The sequence below is a fragment of the Rutidosis leptorrhynchoides genome, chromosome 6, assembly GCF_046630445.1.
Source record: "Rutidosis leptorrhynchoides isolate AG116_Rl617_1_P2 chromosome 6, CSIRO_AGI_Rlap_v1, whole genome shotgun sequence".
Taxonomy (NCBI): domain Eukaryota; kingdom Viridiplantae; phylum Streptophyta; class Magnoliopsida; order Asterales; family Asteraceae; genus Rutidosis; species Rutidosis leptorrhynchoides.
In genome coordinates, this window is record NC_092338.1 from 111588612 (window position 1) to 111610710 (window position 22099).

At 33.1% G+C, this 22099-nt stretch overlaps 2 protein-coding genes across 2 annotated transcripts; one reads left to right on the top strand and one right to left on the bottom strand.

Moving 5' to 3' along the window:
• The first annotated feature begins 8464 nt into the window (after positions 1-8464).
• Positions 8465-14508, top strand: LOC139853021 (O-fucosyltransferase 19-like). The gene is made up of 7 exons (XM_071842391.1): positions 8465-9123; positions 11965-12037; positions 12360-12430; positions 12566-12654; positions 13055-13187; positions 13306-13538; positions 13627-14508. The coding sequence occupies exons 1-7, from the start codon at positions 8566-8568 to the stop codon at positions 14363-14365; spliced, it is 1896 nt and encodes a 631-aa protein (XP_071698492.1). The 5' UTR covers positions 8465-8565; the 3' UTR covers positions 14366-14508.
• Positions 14509-15469: 961 nt separating this feature from the next.
• On the bottom strand, positions 15470-16537 carry LOC139853973 (L-type lectin-domain containing receptor kinase VIII.1-like). Its single transcript, XM_071843308.1, has one exon. It carries the CDS (start codon positions 16535-16537, stop codon positions 15470-15472), a length of 1068 nt encoding a protein of 355 aa, XP_071699409.1.
• Positions 16538-22099: the final 5562 nt, after the last annotated feature.

Here is a 22099-nt window from a genome sequence, read left to right on the forward strand (position 1 = left end):
GCATTAAAACACAACCAAAGCCTTGCTTTGAGGCATCGCAGTAAACAACAAAATCGTCAGAGCCTTCAGGTAAAGATAGAATCGGGGCTGTGGTCAATTTCTCCTTCAGAACCTTAAATGCTGATTCCTGTTCTTCAGACCACTCAAATTTCTTCCCTTTGTGAGTTAACTTTGTAAGGGGTTTAGCAAGAAGGGAAAAATCTTTTATGAATCTTCGATAATAACCGGCAAGTCCCAAAAATTGACGAATATGCTTCGCAGTCTTTGGTATCTCCCAGTTCTGAATAACGGTAATCTTAGCTGGATCGACATGTATTTCATTACTATCAACAACATGTCCGAGGAATTGTACGATTTTGAGCCAAAACTCGCACTTTGAAAACTTAACGTAGAGTTGTTCCTTTCGTAAGAGTTCAAGAATCATGCGCAAATGCTGCTCATGTTCTTTCTCACTCTTGGAGTAGATTAAGATATCGTCAATGAAAACAATGACAAATTTGTCGAGATATGGTTTGCAGACACGATTCATAAGATCCATGAACACGACATGAGAATTAGTTAAGCCAAAAGGCATGATACAAAATTCATAGTGTCCATAACGAGTACAAAAAGAAGTCTTAGGAATATCGGATTCCATGACCCTAAGTTGGTGATAACCGGATTCCATGACTATTGTACTCGTATGTTATAATCTTATAATATAAGTATTATAATATAAGTAGTACATTATAAGTGTTAGTAGTAGTATAAGTGTATAAGTGTTAGGTAGTAGTATGTAGTATATGTAGTAATATTAGGGTTTAGTTGTATTAAATGTTTTAAATAGTATTTAAGTAGTATTAGCTTTAGGGTTTAGTAAAGTAATGATTAGATTTAATGATTAAATGATTAGGTTTAGTAATTATTATTATTATATGATTAGGGTTTAAGTAATTAATGATTAATAATTAAGAAATGATTAGGTAATGATTTAGGTTAAATTAGGGTTTAATAATGATTAGAAAATGATTATTATATAATTAAGGTTATATAATTAATGTTTAGGGTTTTAGTAGTATTAGGGTTTTATATTATTTAATGTTTATGTAGTATGTATATGTCGTGTATATATGTATGTATATATAGTGTATATATATATATATATATATATATATATATATATATATATATATATATATATATATATATATATATATATATATGTATATATATGTATATGTAGCCGTATATGTATGTGTATGTATATGTTTATATATATATTTTTTTATATATGTATATGTATACGTGGCATATGTATATATATATTTTGTATATTTTTAACAAGATTACATATATGTTAATGATCCAAATAATTAGGGTTTAAAGATCAAACCAATTATATATATTTTTTTTCTTTTTTTAGTCGTGTGGTATATATGTATATGTATATGTATATGTATATATATATATATATATATATATATATATATATATATATATTCACATGAACAATATGAATATTAAGATCAAGAATGAATATGATTATGAATATAAACATAAATCGAAAGATATAATTTAAAAGATTTGGATCTAGGGTTATAGCTTGATGATGTATGATGAAGATTAACAAAAAGAAAAGAAGAAAACTTGAAGTTGAAGATTCAAGCACTCGAAAAATCAAGAACACTTTGAAGATCTTGATGAACACGAAGAACACGTTTGAAGATTAACCCGAAAACTAGAAGTAATCAACCAAGATAACAAGATGGTGTTGGGGGGTGTTCGATTTTCAAGAAAACCGTAGGTGGTGGTGGTGTTTGATGATTGCCGATTGTGGTGGTGGTATTATGGTGGTTGTAGTTGATCGATGGTGGTGTTGTGGTGGTGGTGTTGTGGCCGTGAGCCAAGAGAGGGAGGAGAGGGAGAGTTGCTTTGTGATTTGTTTAAGAGATTATGAGAATGGGATGAGAAAAATGATAACCTAGCACCTCCTTTTATAGTTGAGATTAGGTCATTCTAGAACTAGGTTTAGGTTAGAATACTTGGAGCAAAATTTAGAAATTAGGGTTAGGTTAATGATGGTGATTATGGCCGATTTTTACCAAGGGCAAAAGGGTCTTTTTGCCCTTCCAAAATCACGGCTAGGGTTAGGTTAAAGGAAGTGGAACTTTTTCGTTTTAGACCTTGTAGTTTGGTTTGGTTAAAATGGTTCCTTATAAGTTCCAATTTACATGTTTAAAAGCTTTAAGTTTTGAGTTATTACATTTTGTTCACGGAAGTTAACAAGCTTTTACTTTTCATCTTTTATTAACTTGTCAATTATTGCACAAAGTTAATTAATATGTTTTATAACTCTTAACACTTAACAATTGTTGATTAAAGTTTAATCATTAAGTTTTAATTATATTGTTTGGACATTTAATATTGAAAAAATATAGAATGGAAAAATGAGGGTCGTTATACTTGTTAACCCCTCGCCATTTCGAAGATAAAGAATCCTCATTTCGGAACCATCCATATTCATTATTATTAAACTTTTCCATAACCGACCCCCAAAAAGTATTACCCTTTTGGCCTCGACCAACAATTGGATTCTCCGACGTGTCGCAAAAACACTCCGCCAACCATACAAGCTCTTTTGTCGACCACGATTTTTGTGATTTTTGCCGAGAACTAGTTTCCTCAACCGCTTTCCCTATTAATAAATATGTTAATAAATATATATGTATATAATTATACTATTAATAATTATACTATTATACTAAACAGTATACTATATATATAATTATATAATTATACTATTAATATATATATATATATATATATATTATACAACAGTTTACTATAATAATATGTTATACTATTAATAAATATATATATATATATATATATATATATATATATATATATATATTATACAACAGTTTACTATAATATATATATATATATATATATATATATATATATATATATATATATATATATATATATATATATATATATATATATTTACACTAACAGTATAATATAATAATAAATATAAATAAAAATAGTGTATATAAAATATATCGAACCTTTATTCTTTTTAATGTGTTTTCGCGTTGCCCGTGGTAGGGATTGTGTATCCACCGATTGCCGATCTTGTGTTTGTGGTAGCGTTTGTTGGTTTGGTAAAATTTGTTGTTGTTGGTTTGGAAACATTTGCGGTTGTGATTGATACATTCGTTGTTGATAAAACGCCCATTGTTGTTGTTGTTCATAAGTTAACGGTTGATTTACACCGAATAAATTACGATCGACGTTCGCAAAATTTTGCGGAGTAGGTGTAAGCATCGGTTGGTTTGAAACTCCGGGAGCATTTGGACTCCCGAAAATCATTAGATTCGTAAACGATGTTGTGTTGTTCATTTGTGGATCGGAATCATTAACTTGATTGCGAGGCGTGTTTGGAGTGTTAGGAGAATTTGACATTTTTTTTTGTTGAGTGTGTGTAAAAAAATGAAAGTGTTTAAGCTGGATGTGTAAGTTGAAGTTGATGTGTTTAAGTTGTAGTGTATATGTAAATATATATATATATAGGGAAATTGAAATGAAAAAAAAAACGGTCAAAAACCTCAACGGTCAAAACCACCACCCAATCAGATTTGGCCACGTGTCAAGACACACGTTTCTTCTCCTGTTTCTTCTTCGCTGACGCCGACAACTAACGCTCGGATACCGCCGTTTTTCGCGTTTCTGGGCTGCCACGGGGGCAAGTAACCCCGTCACTTTGCCCCATTAAGAACGGTCTAAGGGTGAGCCAAATGTTTTGCCGATCATTATTTTGAGTTAGATGACGTGAGATGGTGAGACCCATTTTCATATTTTCTTCTTTTTTTTTTCTTCTAGCTGTTAGAAAGTAATATTAAATACAAAATACCTCATTCTAATTTTTAAAATTTAAAACCATTTTCGCCCTAAAAAAACATATATAACTTGAATTTTTATTCTCACACGATCTATATTGCTTTCGCTTATTTCATTATGAAAAATTCTCAAAATTTATCTTTTCATAACATCAAACGGTCACAGAATTTGTGAGGTAGAACTGTACGTAAGTTATTCTGCAACAAATTAATCGAACACATATGGAACCTTTCAGATAATTTTTGCGGTCGGGAAGTTTAATTTATTGTATTTTATTTTTATTCATGTATTAAAGTTGGAGATGAAAAATGCTAAAATAGAGTGTTAAGTTAAAAATTGTTAAAGGGGTTGATGATTTGGTAATTACGTGTAACTTGTAATAGAGAAGTTAAGTTAATTTAAAGCAAGGATAAATTAGTAACTTGAAAATTTCACATTGAAAACAATCTGTGTTTGTTGTTCATTTTAGTGTAATCATGATTTATATGGAATAATTTATTCGATATTGAAAAGGTGGTTCATATTGTGGTGGGTAAAAATACCAAATGGAATCCTTTGGTGCTCTTTAGCCCATGACACAACATATATTGTAAGAATGATCAACAACAATTGATTACACACGTCAATCAATTATACGTAGGAATGTGTATGGTACATAACCGAATCAACCTAGTTCAATTTGGTTGTCTCGAATTTCAGTTTGTATTAAAAATTCGGACCGAGAACTAGACAATATATTTTAAGTTCGGTTAGTTCAATAAATTTTGGTGATATTTTCGGGTTTGGTCCGAACCACAGACCAAAAATATGATAAAATGTAAATCGAGGACCAAATCAAAATAACTCGGATCGGTTCAAGATCTCTTTGATTCCTCATTATTAATTTGGTTCCTCAGTTTTTTTTCGCGATCTGCACCACAATGTTTGCCCACAAAATCGTGAGGCAAAGCCTCTAGTTTAAGAATTTGAAATATTAAAATTTATAATTCTAAAGAATTTTAATTCTAAAATCTATGGCTATTTTGATTTATGAGTATTGATATATTTTCTGACTCATATATATTAATTTTCATGATACTCAATTGATTAGTGCATTTTGTTAGAACAATCAATCATAAAAGACGAAAGAAAAGGTGCGTTTGATAAATTTGAATGATTAATTACTGAATGATTCATAATCTGAATGATTCAGAGGTTTTGAATGAATATAGTTCATGGTTCGAAGGGGTTCGATTACAAATGTCTTCTAAGAATCGGATTGTCGCGGTTGTGGTGACGATGTTATGGGCTCTTTGGCGTTATCGTAATGGAGTCGTTTTTCTAGATTCTTTTTGTAGTAAAAGTAGTTTATTTAATTTTTTTTTTTTTTGAAAAGCAGTAGTGTATTTGATGTAATTAGATTAATTACTTTTTGTTGGATTAAAAATAGAGGCCATTTAGTTTCAAACTGGAACTTATGACTGTCTATGCCTTTGTAATCATCTCTTAGCGACTTGCTAGGGATCGTTTTTTATTATATAAATCATTTTTTTGGCCGTAAAAAAATAATGGGAATGAATTAAATCAACTTGTTATCGTTTAACGTTAACAAAAACTTTAAAATACTTATTTGATAAGTGTTCTGGATACAATTTAAGAATAATATTACATAAAATTTAGTATCTTAATGGTTAAGAGAGTGTTTCAACTGTGAATGGTTCAGCACTGAATGCTGAACCATTCAGGACCATATGTCATTCAGAGGTCAGAAACAAACGCACTGAATGCTGAATGGTTCAGCATTCAGTGCTGAACCATTCCATTAAGACCACTCACAGCGCCTCGTCGTTAGGCCTGCTGTTTGCCCCGCCGTTGAACGGCGCCGATGCTAGGGGGCACGGTTGGGCCGCCGTTCGATAGACCGTGCTTCAATATGCGGTGTAACGACATTTGGGAGGACGATGGTGGGGCCCGCATGAATAAAAAAATTAAACTTAAAATGAATATAGCCGTTTGCAACGGTCATTTTCTTTTTTTTTTTCTTTTTTTTTTCAAACTTTTACACTACAAACACTTCTATATAAACACACATTCAAACACTTCAAACCATACTCCATTTCACAACAATTCAAACACTTCAAACACTATCTCCATCACTTCATCAAAATGTCTTCATCCAAAAAAACGTCCAAACAAAAACAAAAACAAACACCCGAACAAAATTCATTGAGTGTCGGTCGGGATATGTGGTGTTCACTTTTACAAGATACAATATTACCGTTCCGAGACCCCCAACATCTTCTATCCAGAACCAACATTTCACTCATCCAAGAGGCGGTTTTGGAGGTCCTCACAATTTCGGTTTTGGAGGTCCACAAAATTTTGGTTTCGGAGGTCCTCAAAATTTCGGTGGATACGGACCGCAAGGCGGCGGTTTTGGAGGTTTTAGTAGGTACGGACCGCCACAAGGCGGCGGTTTTGGCGGTTTCAGAAACCCTAACCAAACCATGTATCAACAACATATTAATCCTCTGTTAGAGAGTTCACTGCCCGAAGTTGATGCAGTTGAAGAAACCCAATTTGAAAACGAAGAAGTTGAAGAAACACAAACACCCGAGTCACGTGGAAAAGGAAAACGGGCAAAGGTTATGTGGTCCGATGAAGAAAGTCGAATTTTAGCCGAGTGTTGGGCCCGAGCTTCGCAAAACAACATTATCGGGAACTCGCAAACTACCGGGATTTTGTGGTCCACCGTCCGAGAGGACTATAACAGTTTGGTTACCGAGCCTCGTCGACAAGATCAATTAACGGGAAAGTGGACCAAACTGTTATACATTATACCATAATGTCAAACGTAAACGTAAATACATTATACCACCACATTTCGCCGTCACCTTAGATCGCCACATTCCACCGCCATATTATACCGCCACATTGCACTGTCAGTTTTCACTTTCACCGCCAGATTCCACCATCACGTTACATCATCAAATTCCACCTTCATATATCACATTATATCGCCACATTTCACCCTCACATTTTCCATTAGATTATATCACCACGTTTCACTGCCATATTTTATCGCCAAATGTAGTGTCACACTGTCACGTTCCACCACAACATTCCACCACTACATACACCGCCACATTCCTCTACCACATTTAACCACCACGTTACACCACCACATTTTGTGGCTAGGTGCTACCGCCACATTTCTCCACCATAAAAATATCAAAACCTTGTTTTCCCCCTCCCAGTGTCTTGCTAGTGGGGTTTTTTAATAAAAATTTATTTTAATGTGATAAATATATATATATATATATATATATATAGAGAGAGAGAGAGAGAGATAGAGAGAGAGAATATGTCATAGTAATGGATAGTATGAATGTTTTTATTTCAGATAGAACCGAATATTACTACTATTAAACACAACATAAATAAATATTGCTCCCTCCGTCCCATCTTAAGTGTACACTATTGACTTTTTAAAGTCTTTCTTTGTCGACTTTTTAAATTCTTTCTTTGTCAACTTTAACCGTAAATATTTTTATTTGTATTATATAATACTTGATGAAAATTATATGGAATGAAAACACATTTAAAACTTAATTCATTCATATAAGTTTCATCAAATATTATATAGCACAAATAAAAATATTTACGATTAAAGTTGACCAAGAAAGACTTTAAAAAGTTAACAGTGGACAGTTAAGATGGGACGGAGGGAGTAGTTGGTAAAATCTATACCAATGACATGTCCTTGCAATAGGTAACTAATTCTTTTTTCTTTTGATGAATCACAAAATACAAATTATTTGTATTTTGTATTTTGTGATTCATCAAAATAAAATTAAATACCTATAGCGGAAACAAATCCGATCACATTTTGTTTTTTTGAAACAAGGCCCCACTGTAGCTAATAAGGATTTAAGATGGGTTTCCTTTAAAGATTTTTAAACATCAAACCACAAAACCACCTCTTAAAGTTTTTTTTTTTGAAACCATATATTTTTTTCGATAGAACCACTTATTCTTATTATATTTTTGTTTTATTTTCTTATTTTGAGTGTCTAGAATCACGTCTGATGTATTCTTTGAATTCTCCAATTGTCAAATTCTTGTAACTCAAGAAGTTTGTAGGTTTAATACGGAGTATATTTTAGAAAGTATCAAACATAATTCAAAGTATATTAGAAATTCGTTTTCACCTTAATTATAACACTAGTTTTCCGGTAATTACTTTGATTTAATTTATTTATTTTTGAAAGTCAAAGTCAAATGTAATGTAAAAAGAGCAAAATCATCATGTACTACAAAATAAAAAATTAAACGAATTAAGTAACGCTTAGGAAGAAAGAATTAGTATATAAATAAACAAATAAACCCAAGGCAACCATAAACATAAGCAACCACATGAAAGTATGAAACTTCCCTTTTATTTCGCCTCCGCTTTGCACAATCTTTTTTAAACCCATAATTTTATTTTTTTTATCAAATTTATAATTCATCTCTAATTCTAATCCTTTTCTAATCCATTAATTAAAACTAAACCCACTCCTCCAATTATCATTATCATAATCATAATCATAATCACCCTTTCTATCGAATTTTAATCCTTATAATAATTACTATCACCTTTTGTTTCAATATCGAGAGTATTTTACGAGTAAATTGGTGATTGTTGGTGATCAACAGATCATGTCAACCGGTGGCCCCACCCCCACGTCCACCACCGGGAGTAGTCCACGTTTCGGGGGTGTCTCCACCCACCGCCGTCGTGCTAACGATGTCACGACGGGTGACGCCATCGTACATCATCATTATCAAGAAAAACATCAACAACCTCAAAAAAACATCAATGATTGTATAGCTGAGGCTGCAGTTGATTGTTTTGGTAGTTGTAACACAACACATAATCATAACCATAATCATAATGTTCATATTAATCAAGTACGTAATTATGGGAGATTAGGGAAGAATTTGAGGCTTACGTTATTGGGGTTTTTGATAATGGTTGTGGGATTTAGTGTGTTTGTGAAATTTGCGTATATGAATGGTGGTGGTGGTGGTGGTGGTGGTGGTGGTCAGGTGGCGGAGATGGAGGCGGAGGTGGTCGGAAGAAGTTGGTCAAAAGCACAACAAATGTTGATATTAAGAGATTATAAAAGTGATGTGTTGAAAGCATTGGCTGATTTTGATTCATATTCTTCTTCATTGCCTAAAAGTGTCTTTGAAAAGTCCCTTGAAAATCATCATGTAAGCTCCATTCTTTTTTACTTCATCTTTTTATTTTAAGGTTTACAATATACGAGTAGTAGTTAAATCAAATTGGAGTGGTTCTCTTTAGCATAAATGCAATATATTATGACCAAAAGGGTCATTGAACTGGCGGCATCGTGGTAACTCTTTTAATCAAGAGGTTGAGAGTTCAAGTCAAGTGAACATATTTCGTGAATTATTGTAAATATTTGTGTAAAGTGTATATGAGTTTTTCTTTCAAAAAATAAAAATAAATGCAAAATATTATGTTTAGATTATATAAATATTATATGTCTTTTTTTTTTTTTTTTAAAGGCAAGCTCACACAACCACCTAAATCTAACTCGAATATATACACCACAAATTGTCCTAAGCAGGACTCGAACCCTCAACCTCAAGGTTGTAAAGTTATATGTCTAGAATATATTATGTTTAGATTTACTTTGTTGATGAGACCGTTTGTTATGTTACATGTTTATGACTTTTTGTTTGGCTCGGTTTGAATTTTTCTTTCTTTTAAGTTTTACTTGCTGAGTTTTGATCCGTTATATGTTAATTCGTTTTTTCGTTATATATATATATATATATATATATATATATATATATATATATATATATATATATATATATATATATATATATATATATATAAGAGGATTAATTTTTAATAAATTCTATTGAATGGATTAATTTACAAACATAATACCCTTTTTATGTATAGTCCATTATCATCAATTGGTGTATATACGATAATACTACTTTTATATATATATATATATATATATATATATATATATATATATATATATATATATATATATGGGTGAGGATCCATGGAGAACCAAAGGTAGTAGAGAACTCATGGAACTCGTGCAGATTCATTAAATCTGCGTGCAGATTCACTAAATCTGCGTGCAGATTCACTAAATCTGCGTGCAGATTCACTAAATCTGCGTGCAGATTCACATATTTTTTTTTCAGATTTTTTTTTTCTGTTCAGATTTTTTTTTTTTTTTTGCAGATTCAGTCAATCTGCGTGCAGATTGACGACTTTTTCCAGCTTTTTTTTTTACAGATCGAGTTTTTTCTGTTATTTTATTCAGATTGAGTCAATCTGCGTTTTTTTGCAGTTTTTTTTTTTGCAGATCGACTTTTTTCTGTGCAGATTTGACTTTTTTTTGTGCAGATTGAGTCAATCTGCGTGCAGGTTGACGTTTTTTTGCAGTTTTTTTTTTTTTTTGCAGATTCACTTTTTTTCTGTGCAGATTCATTGTTTTTTTTTTTTTGCAGATTTTTTTTTTTTTTTTTTTTTTTTTTGCAGATTGTATTTTTTTTTCATAGATTGAAGCTCAATCTCCACATAGATTGAAGTTCAATCTATGAGTTCTATGGGTTCTCTACATACTCTAGTTCTCTAGGGATCCTTTCACTATATATATATATATATATATATATATATATATATATAAAAGAGGATTAATATTTAATAAATTCTATTGAATGGATGGTGATTAGTTGTTAATTTACAAACATAATGCCCTTTTTTCTTTCATTTAATTTGGTTTCTTTGTTTTTTATGTGTAATATGTTCAAGTGTTATTAGTCAGCATCATTATCATTATAAATTATAAATTAAAATTATATTTACCTCAGCTATTAAAAAAAGTTTAGGAATTAGTCCAAAAAATAGTAAAACGGGGTCAAAAAGGCAGTTTGGTAATAGAAAATTAGTTTTTTTTTTTTTACTAAAAATTTCCTTGACAACACTCCCCCAAGTAATGATTAGCAGCCGGAGTATTAAATTTTGAGTCTTTGTTTTGTTCCTTTGACAAAAAACCAAAAAACCTAAACCAAGTGGAAATGTATCTTTAGTTGACCGTTAAGAAAGCATTAACATATTTTAAAATTACTTTTTAACCTCGTGTCACACAAACATTGCATTTACTACTCCATTGTTTTTTTTTTTTTTTAAGCGAGAAAATCCTTCTATGAACAAACACATTGACTCCTCATAGAAGGTAAAACCTCGGGTTATCAAGTCACTCGAGCGCGAGATCTGATACCGGGTGAATCGCGCATTATGCACACCCTCTAGTCACACTATTATTCAAGATATTTTATACACATGAATATTTGACTCGTTACGAGTCTATTAATTTTATTATGACTATCTATTTTATGAGTAGTTTAAAGTCATTGTAGGTGAATTTTTGTGACTACAAATCCAACTTTGTGAATATGAACTAATAAACTTAAAAGGGTAGGCTAATTTCTTTTTAAAATATTACTCCCTATAATAGAGAAAAAGATCAAATTAGATGTTTTTTTCATGCGAGTAGGTGAAGAACATTTCTAGCCAATAGTTTTAGATCCACTTAAAGTTTATTATAAAAATTATAAAAATATAAATCCCTATCATACTTCTAAATGCATCATTTTTTATTATATTTTAATTCTACCATTTTAATTTAATATCGGTTTTTATTGAAGTCGTATCAAATTATATGAGTGTTCGATTACTCAAGTTTGCTATGTGACCCATGGTAATCTTGAATAATGAACCACTAACACTTAGGGAAACCTATTCAACTTGAATCCTAGCTATTTCGAGGAAAGTAAAATTCCATGGTTGAGAATCGAATCCGGATCACATTCTTCGATTCTCCCTTGATTCTGGGACACGTATTTCATGACCGAATACCACTCAGCTAACTGCTCGGTGGTCACACCGTACTACTAATACATATTTTTTTTTATTCTTATGACATTGAAACATTGAATTAGAAATATTCGTGGAAATGTTTGTAAGATGTAACAGTTTATTGTATTTACCAGCAGATCCCAGAAATTTGGATGAAACCGAATAGCAGTCACTATCATCAATGCATAAATAGACCTCGAGATCGAAGCAGTAAGTCATGTTATTTCGCCCCAAAAAAAAAAAAAAAAAAAAAGTGTCATGTTATTTATTTCTATAGTAAACAAACTAGATTTATTCTAACGATAATCCTTACGCTGTTAAAGACTACTGTTAACATGCATAAAAGTGAACCATCAATAAAGTCAATATATAAACACTTTTATGTACATTGATGTTAATAACTCTAAATGCCGTCGTTAGAAAAATGTAACAAACTATTATCACGATATTTTAGTTAAAACACCAACGAGAAATGATATTTAGACGTAATGAGTTGATCAGTTAGATTGATTGTTGGATTTCGGTTTTTCAGAGAGTGGCTTCCCAACGATCGGCTATCTTCTTGTCCATGCCAACGGTGGATTAAATCAAATGAGAACCGGAGTAAGTTGTCGTATTTTATCATCAAACTTCCATTTTTAGAGACTTTATATGTTTTTTTTTTTTTGAAAAGCGAGACTTTATATGTTTTTGAAATCGTTTTTAAAGTTGGTTGTATCGATCTTATCTATACGTTAGATATGTGACATGGTGGTAATCGCGAAGATGATGAACGCCACCCTCGTTCTCCCGTCTCTTGATCATCAATCTTTTTGGACGGATCCTAGGTACGCTAATTTCTATAGTCAACTATTATTACATAACATGAAGCAAAATGCTAGTAACACTAACAACTTATGACGTAAAAGTCGCTAGTTGGGACTAGTTAGTTGGAACCTTGTAGTCGAATGTTTTTCAACTTTGACTGATTTCGGTCAACTTTGACCTAATAAATATGACTTTTGAGGCCCGTTGACTGAATTCATTGGCGTTGACCAATTGTTGACTTGAGACTTTGACCGAATTTGATTGGCGTTGACTAACCGTTGACTGGAGACTTTGACAGACCTGGGCCTAGTCGGGTCGGACTAGTCACTAAATCCAACTTGTCGGGAACTAATCATCCGACTTTTTCAACACTACACTCCTAACAACCAACTAACTGATCTAGTTTCTCTTGTTTTGTAGTGATTTTAAGGATATATTCGATTGGAAGCATTTCATCGATTACTTGAAAGATGATGTCGAAATTGTTGAGTCTTTGCCACCACAATACGCAACCGTGAAGCCGTTTGTCAAGGCTCCAGTTTCATGGTCAAAGGTATGTGTACATAGTCAAGCATCATTTTCATTCAATCTTATAATTTCATGTAAAAGGGAGATTAACTTAACATAACATATGATTATGTAATATTTAAACTATATTTTTAATGATTTAGGCGAGTTATTATAGAGGGGAAATGAAGGCCTTGTTAAGAAAACACAAAGTGTTCCAATTTACACATTCAGACGCAAGACTGGTCAACAATGGGCTCTCGTCGTCTTATCAGAAACTTCGATGTCGTGCAAACTACGAGGCTCTTCGTTACTCGGATGAGATCGAGACCCTCGGTAAAAAACTTGTTCAAAGACTTAGGAGTGACGAAGAACCCTACATCGCACTACATTTAAGGTACTAAAACTTTTTTTTATATGGGTTAAAATGGGCAAGTCAAATGGGTTTGTTTTGTACTGAACATTACCGTGTTAACGTTTTACAGGTACGAAAAGGATATGCTTGCATTCACAGGGTGCAGCCATAACCTAACAACCGAAGAATCCGAAGTACTTGCAACAATGAGATATAATGTGAAGCATTGGAAAGAAAAAGACATAAATGGGTCGGAAAAAAGACAACAAGGAGGGTGTCCGATGTCGCCCAGAGAAGCAGCTTTGTTCCTTAAAGCAATGGGGTACCCTACAAACACAAAAATTTACATCGTAGCAGGCGAAATCTACGGTAACAACAGTATGAACGCTTTCCAAACCGAGTTCCCAAACGTCTATTCACACAGCACACTCGCGACACCGGATGAGTTAGCCACTCTTAACCTCTACCAAAACCGCCTCGCAGCCCTTGACTATTTCATTGCATTAGAAAGCGATGTGTTTGCTTACACGTACGATGGGAACATGGCTAAGGCGGTTCAAGGACATCGAAGGTTTGAAGGGTTTCGTAAGACGATTAACCCCGATCGGTTGAATTTCGTTAAGTTGATTGATCAGTTGGATGCAGGTGTGATCTCGTGGGAAGAGTTTAGTTCCGAAGTCAAAATGATTCATAAAGACCGGGTGGGTGCTCCATATAAAAGGAGACCCGGTTCGTCTCCAAAGCTAGAAGAGAGCTTTTATGCAAACCCGTTACCCGGGTGTATTTGTGGGGAGTCGAAAAAGAAAACGATTCAGATGTTTCCTAAGCAAATACCGAGCCATGAAAACTCAATTCGGGCACAATTGTAGTCTGATTCGTTTGTTGAACAGCAAACACACGCCCTTTTTGTCCACGGCGGGACTCAAACTCATCAACCTTACCGCTAAGCCAGAAGCCCTTTGGTCAATTGCAGTATAATTTAGTGAATTCTTTGGCTTCGGTTGTACAGTTTATGCGCGTAGATTTGATCGGTACCATAATGTAGAGCGTAGGAGCCCATTTTTTCGAAGTGTAGATTTTAGGAACAAAGTGAATACAGGTTTGGATAGAAACAAATACAGTTTAAGATTGTGATTGCCTTACGTTGTTCCGTACTTTTGAAAGCATATATATTGAGTAATCGACGTTTATTCATTCATCGTTGTTTCCTCTGTTTATTGCAACGAGCAGTAACATGAGTTTCGGATAGATGGCTAAACGGGCAACCTTACTTTCATGTTAGATGGCTAAACGGGCAACCTTACTTTCATGTTGCTACCGTTCATAGAATGCTTATTCATTTTGTAATCTTGCCGTCAAAACTGATAAATCCGTCAAAAGTATGCATTATTTGAATGTAATGTTTTTGATGATCAATATATTTATGGTTATCAAGGTTGCAAAAATCGCTAATCAGGGAGCATCGGTCTAGACCTTGTAGGGAGTCGGTCAAAATCAGGAAGCAACTGGATGTTGACTAAGTTGACTTTGACCGAGTAATCCCTACTTTGACCGATTAATCCTGATTAATTCGATTACAATCCTCAATTTATGGTGACCAATTAATCAGATTTTGATCGAGTAATCTCGAGTAATTACAATTGACCGAGGGTTGACCGATTTTTGACTGATTTTGACTACTCGGATTATACCCCTCCCAAAAACCGAGTGATCGCCGATTACTCCCTGAGTAATTCAGAGTTTTACAGCACTGATGGTAATATAGAGCTTCTGCAGTAAATAAGTGACGAAACAAAATATCAAGGTTAACAAAATCACATCTTGTTCGTAACATATAACTAGAACACATATTAGATTCAGATGATTTGATCATCGAATTGATAGCAACACCAAACTACGAAATCATTACAAGATCACAAGCAAAATCCATTTACGATTCACAAGAAATAACATCTAAACAACTACTCAAATACCTATTGCTTTTCAATTGCAGAAACTTTTTCATGAACCACAGATTTCATTGCACACTCTTCTTCAGGCGCAATTGCAATCAGTCGCCTATTTGCAATTATCGTCCATATAAACATACCAATAAAGCTTCCTAAAGCTCCTAACCCAATCCCAAGTATAAGGGCAGAAAGAATCCTCATAACACAATCAGTTTTCTTATGAATCTTGATCTCATTTTCTACGCTTTCTTTGTAAACAAACGGATCCAATGGTTCAGAATGCATCCAATCAGGCGATCGCCGTATTCTAAAGCTCCAAGAATACAAATTACATAGTTGTGAAGAGTTCCTATTTGATGAACTTAAGCCAACAAAAAACTCCTCATTTTCAGCCCAAATTTTAGGAAGATCAATTTGTCGAAATAGAAACGGATCAATAGGCCGGTTGTCACCAAATTTACTCATTCTAACCTCTAATCGCCTAGAACCCGCTTGGTAATCGATCCAAACTTGCAATCTATTACCACTATTCAGTCCCACATTGTAAGATGACAAGTTTATTACTTTCAATGACATAAATTTAGAAACATCAATTCCCACATGATTGTTATTCTTTTCATCATACTTATCATCCATCAATGTATCAAATTCAACACTCAAGAACTTCAAATCATCCCCATGTGGTAGCCCAAATGAACCATTATCATCAAACAAATCAACAGGATACCCATCTGAAAACACAACAAAAGCTAACCCGTCTCCATTTCTTGAATCAGATGATATCAAAAACGAGAAATAAGTCAAAAAAGATACTAACTTTTTAGGGATTCCACTATAAAACTTAATTGGTTTTTTGTAAATCACTCTACCAGCACTAGAAACTAATGGGGCAGTGAGTTGTAAAGATAACCCATCATTCACAACATTTGCATCACCATATAGTGCAAGAACAGACTCAAAGTTTGAATCTTTACCAAAATTCTTGAAGTCAAATGATGAATCTGAGTCTGCATTTAAAGATTTGAAGTAAAAAGTAAAGAAACAGATTATTATAAAGTACCTTGAACTCCTTGAAGTGAAAATTGAGGCCATGTGTATAAGATAGTTCAGTAAATGTGCAAAATTTAGTCCTGATTTGAATTTACAACTGAAAACATGAAGAAATACTTTTATAAATTATAAATTATAAATTAGGGTTTAAAATTGGGGAAAAATTAAATGTAGGGAATTTATTTTAAGTTGGTCATGGTAAGACTGTTATTGCAGGGGTCAGTCTGATTGTTTCTCACTTTTTGTTCGGTGGTTGATGACTTGGGAGTAGAAGAATAAAAGGTGAGTTGGATTCTTTTTTTCATTCATACCGAAACTTCTTTTTCTCTCTCCTGAAATAACGGTTACTATTCAAACTAAAAAAGCTTTCATTTATATCAATAAATGAAAGAACATATAAATCGATACAACCAAATCAAATAAAAAACGTAATGAAGATCTTTAATGGCTACACACAATAGAATAGGAATTGAATTGCAAGTGACTGAATCTAAAACTCACACAAGAACTCACAGCAAAGAAACAAAGCCCACGGCTTAATTTTATTGAATAAAAATCGATAATAAAAAAACTGAAAAGACAAATAACTTTGGTATTCTTTATATACTAGCTGGAGAGTCCTTATTAAATACAAAATCATAAATAAACTAGGACTCTAGCTCTTCCGGTGACTTTCTAGTTCCCTACTTTTCCAATCAACCTGGATCTCAATATGAAATGTCCCGTTCTTATTGATTAAAAACGTTCCATATTAATTGATTTCGTTGCGAGGTTTTGACCTCTATATGAGACGTTTTTCAAAGACTGCATTCATTTTAAAACAAACCATAACCTTTATTTCATCAATAAAGGTTTTAAAAAGCTTTACGTAGATTATCAAATAATGATAATCTAAAATATCCTGTTTACACACGACCATTACATAATGGTTTACAATACAACTATGTTACAACAAAATAAGTTTCTTGAATGCAGTTTTTACATAATATCATACAAGCATGGACTCCAAATCTCGTCCTTATTTAAGTATGCGATAGCGGAAGCTCTTAATAATCACCTGAGAATAAACATGCTTAAAACGTCAACAAAAATGTTGGTGAGTTATAGGTTTAACCTATATATATCAAATCATAATAATAGACCACAAGATTTCATATTTCAATACACATCCCATACATAGAGATAAAAATCATTCATATGGTGAACACCTGGTAACCGACAATAACAAGATGCATATATAAGAATATCCCCATCATTCCGGGACACCCTTCGGATATGATATAAATTTCGAAGTACTAAAGCATCCGGTACTTTGGATGGGGTTTGTTAGGCCCAATAGATCTATCTTTAGGATTCGCGTCAATTAGGGTGTCTGTTCCCTAATTCTTAGATTACCAGACTTAATAAAAAGGGGCATATTCGATTTCGATAATTCAACCATAGAATGTAGTTTCACGTACTTGTGTCTATTTTGTAAATCATTTATAAAACCTGCATGTATTCTCATCCCAAAAATATTAGATTTTAAAAGTGGGACTATAACTCACTTTCACAGATTTTTACTTCGTCGGGAAGTAAGACTTGGCCACTGGTTGATTCACGAACCTATAACAATATATACATATATATCAAAGTATGTTCAAAATATATTTACAACACTTTTAATATATTTTGATGTTTTAAGTTTATTAAGTCAGCTGTCCTCGTTAGTAACCTACAACTAGTTGTCCACAGTTAGATGTACAGAAATAAATCGATAAATATTATCTTGAATCAATCCACGACCCAGTGTATACGTATCTCAGTATTGATCACAACTCAAACTATATATATTTTGGAATCAACCTCAACCTTGTATAGCTAACTCCAACATTCACATATAGAGTGTCTATGGTTGTTCCGAAATATATATAGATGTGTCGACATGACAGGTCGAAACATTGTATACGTGTCTATGGTATCTCAAGATTACATAATATACAATACAAGTTGATTAAGTTATGGTTGGAATAGATTTGTTACCAATTTTCACGTAGCTAAAATGAGAAAAATTATCCAATCTTGTTTTACCCATAACTTCTTCATTTTAAATCCGTTTTGAGTGAATCAAATTGCTATGGTTTCATATTGAACTCTATTTTATGAATCTATACAGAAAAAGTATAGGTTTATAGTCCGAAAAATAAGTTACAAGTCGTTTTTGTAAAGGTAGTCATTTCAGTCGAAAGAACGACGTCTAGATGACCATTTTAGAAAACATACTTCCACTTTGAGTTTAACCATAATTTTTGGATATAGTTTCATGTTCATAATAACAATCATTTTCTCAGAATAACAACTTTTAAATCAAAGTTTATCATAGTTTTTAATTAACTAACCCAAAACAGCCCGCGGTGTTACTACGACGGCGTAAATCCGGTTTTACGGTATTTTTCGTGTTTCCAGGTTTTAAATCATTAAGTTAGCATATCATATAGATATAGAACATGTGTTTAGTTGATTTTAAAAGTCAAGTTAGAAGGATTAACTTTTGTTTGCGAACAAGTTTAGAATTAACTAAACTATGTTCTAGTGATTACAAGTTTAAACCTTCGAATAAGATAGCTTTATATGTATGAATCGAATGATGTTATGAACATCATTACTACCTTAAGTTCCTTGGATAAACCTACTGGAAAAGAGAAAAATTGATCTAGCTTCAACGGATCCTTGGATGGCTCGAAGTTCTTGAAGCAGAATCATGACACGAAAACAAGTTCAAGTAAGATCATCACTTGAAATAAGATTGTTATAGTTATAGAAATTGAACCAAAGTTTGAATATGATTATTACCTTGTATTAGAATGATAACCTACTGTAAGAAACAAAGATTTCTTGAGGTTGGATGATCACCTTACAAGATTGGAAGTGAGCTAGCAAACTTGAAAGTATTCTTGATTTTATGTAACTAGAACTTGTAGAATATATGAAGAACACTTAGAACTTGAAGATAGAACTTGAGAGAGATCAATTAGATGAAGAAAATTGAAAAATGAAAGTGTTTGTAGGTGTTTTTAGTCGTTGGTGTATGGATTAGATATAAAGGATATGTAATTTTGTTTTCATGTAAATAAGTCATGAATGATTACTCATATTTTTGTAATTTTATGAGATATTTCATGCTAGTTGCCAAATGATGGTTCCCACATGTGTTAGGTGACTCACATGGGCTGCTAAGAGCTGATCATTGGAGTGTATATACCAATAGTACATACATCTAAAAGCTGTGTATTGTACGAGTACGAATACGGGTGCATACGAGTAGAATTGTTGATGAAACTGAACGAGGATGTAATTGTAAGAATTTTTGTTAAGTAGAAGTATTTTGATAAGTGTATTGAAGTCTTTCAAAAGTGTATAAATACATATTAAAACACTACATGTATATACATTTTAACTGAGTCGTTAAGTCATCGTTAGTCGTTACATGTAAGTGTTGTTTTGAAACCTTTAGGTTAACGATCTTGTTAAATGTTGTTAACCCAATGTTTATAATATCAAATAAGATTTTAAATTATTATATTATCATGATATTATCATGTATGAATATCTCTTAATATGATATATATACATTAAATGTCTTTACAACGATAATCGTTACATATATGTCTCGTTTACGAATCATTAAGTTAGTAGTCTTGTTTTTACATATGTAGTTCATTGTTAATATACTTAATGATATGTTTACTTATCATAGTATCATGTTAACTATATATATATATCCATATATATGTCATCATATAGTTTTTACAAGTTTTAACGTTCGTGAATCACCGGTCAACTTGGGTGGTCAATTGTCTATATGAAACATATTTCAATTAATCAAGTCTTAAAAAGTTTGATTGCTTAACATGTTGGAAACATTTAATCATGTAAATATCAATCTCAATGAATATATATAAACATGGAAAAGTTCGGGTCACTACAGTACCTACCCGTTAAATAAATTTCGTCCCGAAATTTTAAGCTGTTGAAGGTGTTGACGAATCTTCTGGAAATAGATGCGGGTATTTCTTCTTCATCTGATCTTCACGCTCCCAGGTGAACTCAGGTCCTCTACGAGCATTCCATCGAACCTTAACAATTGGTATCTTGTTTTGCTTAAGTCTTTTAACCTCACGATCCATTATTTCGACGGGTTCTTCGATGAATTGAAGTTTTTCGTTGATTTGGATTTCATCTAACGGAATAGTGAGATCTTCTTTAGCAAAACATTTCTTCAAATTCGAGACGTGGAAAGTGTTATGTACAGCTGCGAGTTGTTGAGGTAACTCAAGTCGGTAAGCTACTGGTCCGACACGATCAATAATCTTGAATGGTCCAATATACCTTGGATTTAATTTCCCTCGTTTACCAAATCGAACAACGCCTTTCCAAGGTGCAACTTTAAGCATGACCATCTCTCCAATTTCAAATTCTATATCTTTTCTTTTAATGTCAGCGTAGCTCTTTTGTCGACTTTGGGCAGTTTTCAACCGTTGTTGAATTTGGATGATCTTCTCGGTAGTTTCTTGTATAATCTCCGGACCCGTAATCTGTCTATCCCCCACTTCACTCCAACAAATCGGAGACCTGCACTTTCTACCATAAAGTGCTTCAAACGGCGCCATCTCAATGCTTGAATGGTAGCTGTTGTTGTAGGAAAATTCTGCTAACGGTAGATGTCGATCCCAACTGTTTCCGAAATCAATAACACATGCTCGTAGCATGTCTTCAAGTGTTTGTATCGTCCTTTCACTCTGCCCATCAGTTTGTGGATGATAGGCAGTACTCATGTCTAGACGAGTTCCTAATGCTTGCTGTAATGTCTGCCAGAATCTTGAAATAAATCTGCCATCCCTATCAGAGATAATAGAGATTGGTATTCCATGTCTGGAGACGACTTCCTTCAAATACAGTCGTGCTAACTTCTCTATCTTGTCATCTTCTCTTATTGGCAGGAAGTGTGCTGATTTGGTGAGACGATCAACTATTACCCAAATAGTATCAAAACCACTTGCAGTCCTTGGCAATTTAGTGATGAAATCCATGGTAATGTTTTCCCATTTCCATTCCGGGATTTCGGGCTGTTGAAGTAGACCTGATGGTTTTTGATGCTCAGCTTTAACCTTAGAATACGTCAAACATTCTCCTACGTATTTAGCAACATCGGCTTTCATACCCGGCCACCAAAAATGTTTCTTGAGATCCTTGTACATCTTCCCCGTTCCAGGATGTATTGAGTATCTGGTTTTATGAGCTTCTCTAAGTACCATTTCTCTCATATCTCCAAATTTTGGTACCCAAATCCTTTCAGCCCTATACCGGGTTCCGTCTTCCCGAATATTAAAATGCTTCTCTGATCCTTTGGGTATTTCATCCTTTAAATTTCCCCCTTTTAAAACTCTTTGTTGCGCCTCCTTTATTTGAGTAGTAAGGTTATTATGAATCATTATATTCATAGATTTTACTCGAATGGGTTCTCTGTCCTTCCTGCTCAAGGCATCGGCTACCACATTTGCCTTCCCCGGGTGGTAACGAATCTCAAAGTCGTAATCATTCAATAATTCAATCCACCTACGCTGC

What these genes read in the sequence shown, in the direction of transcription:
- LOC139853973 (XM_071843308.1), bottom strand. Translation starts at nt 16,537, where the DNA reads ATGGCCTCAATTTTCACTTCAAGGAGTTCAAGGTACTTTATAATAATC.
- LOC139853021 (XM_071842391.1), top strand. Translation starts at nt 8,566, where the DNA reads ATGTCAACCGGTGGCCCCACCCCCACGTCCACCACCGGGAGTAGTCCA. An exon ending in TAAATCAAATGAGAACCGGA is followed by an intron (nt 12,431 to 12,565) that starts GTAAGTTGTCGT and finishes TCTATACGTTAG; the next exon opens with ATATGTGACATGGTGGTAAT. An exon ending in TACATCGCACTACATTTAAG is followed by an intron (nt 13,539 to 13,626) that starts GTACTAAAACTT and finishes AACGTTTTACAG; the next exon opens with GTACGAAAAGGATATGCTTG.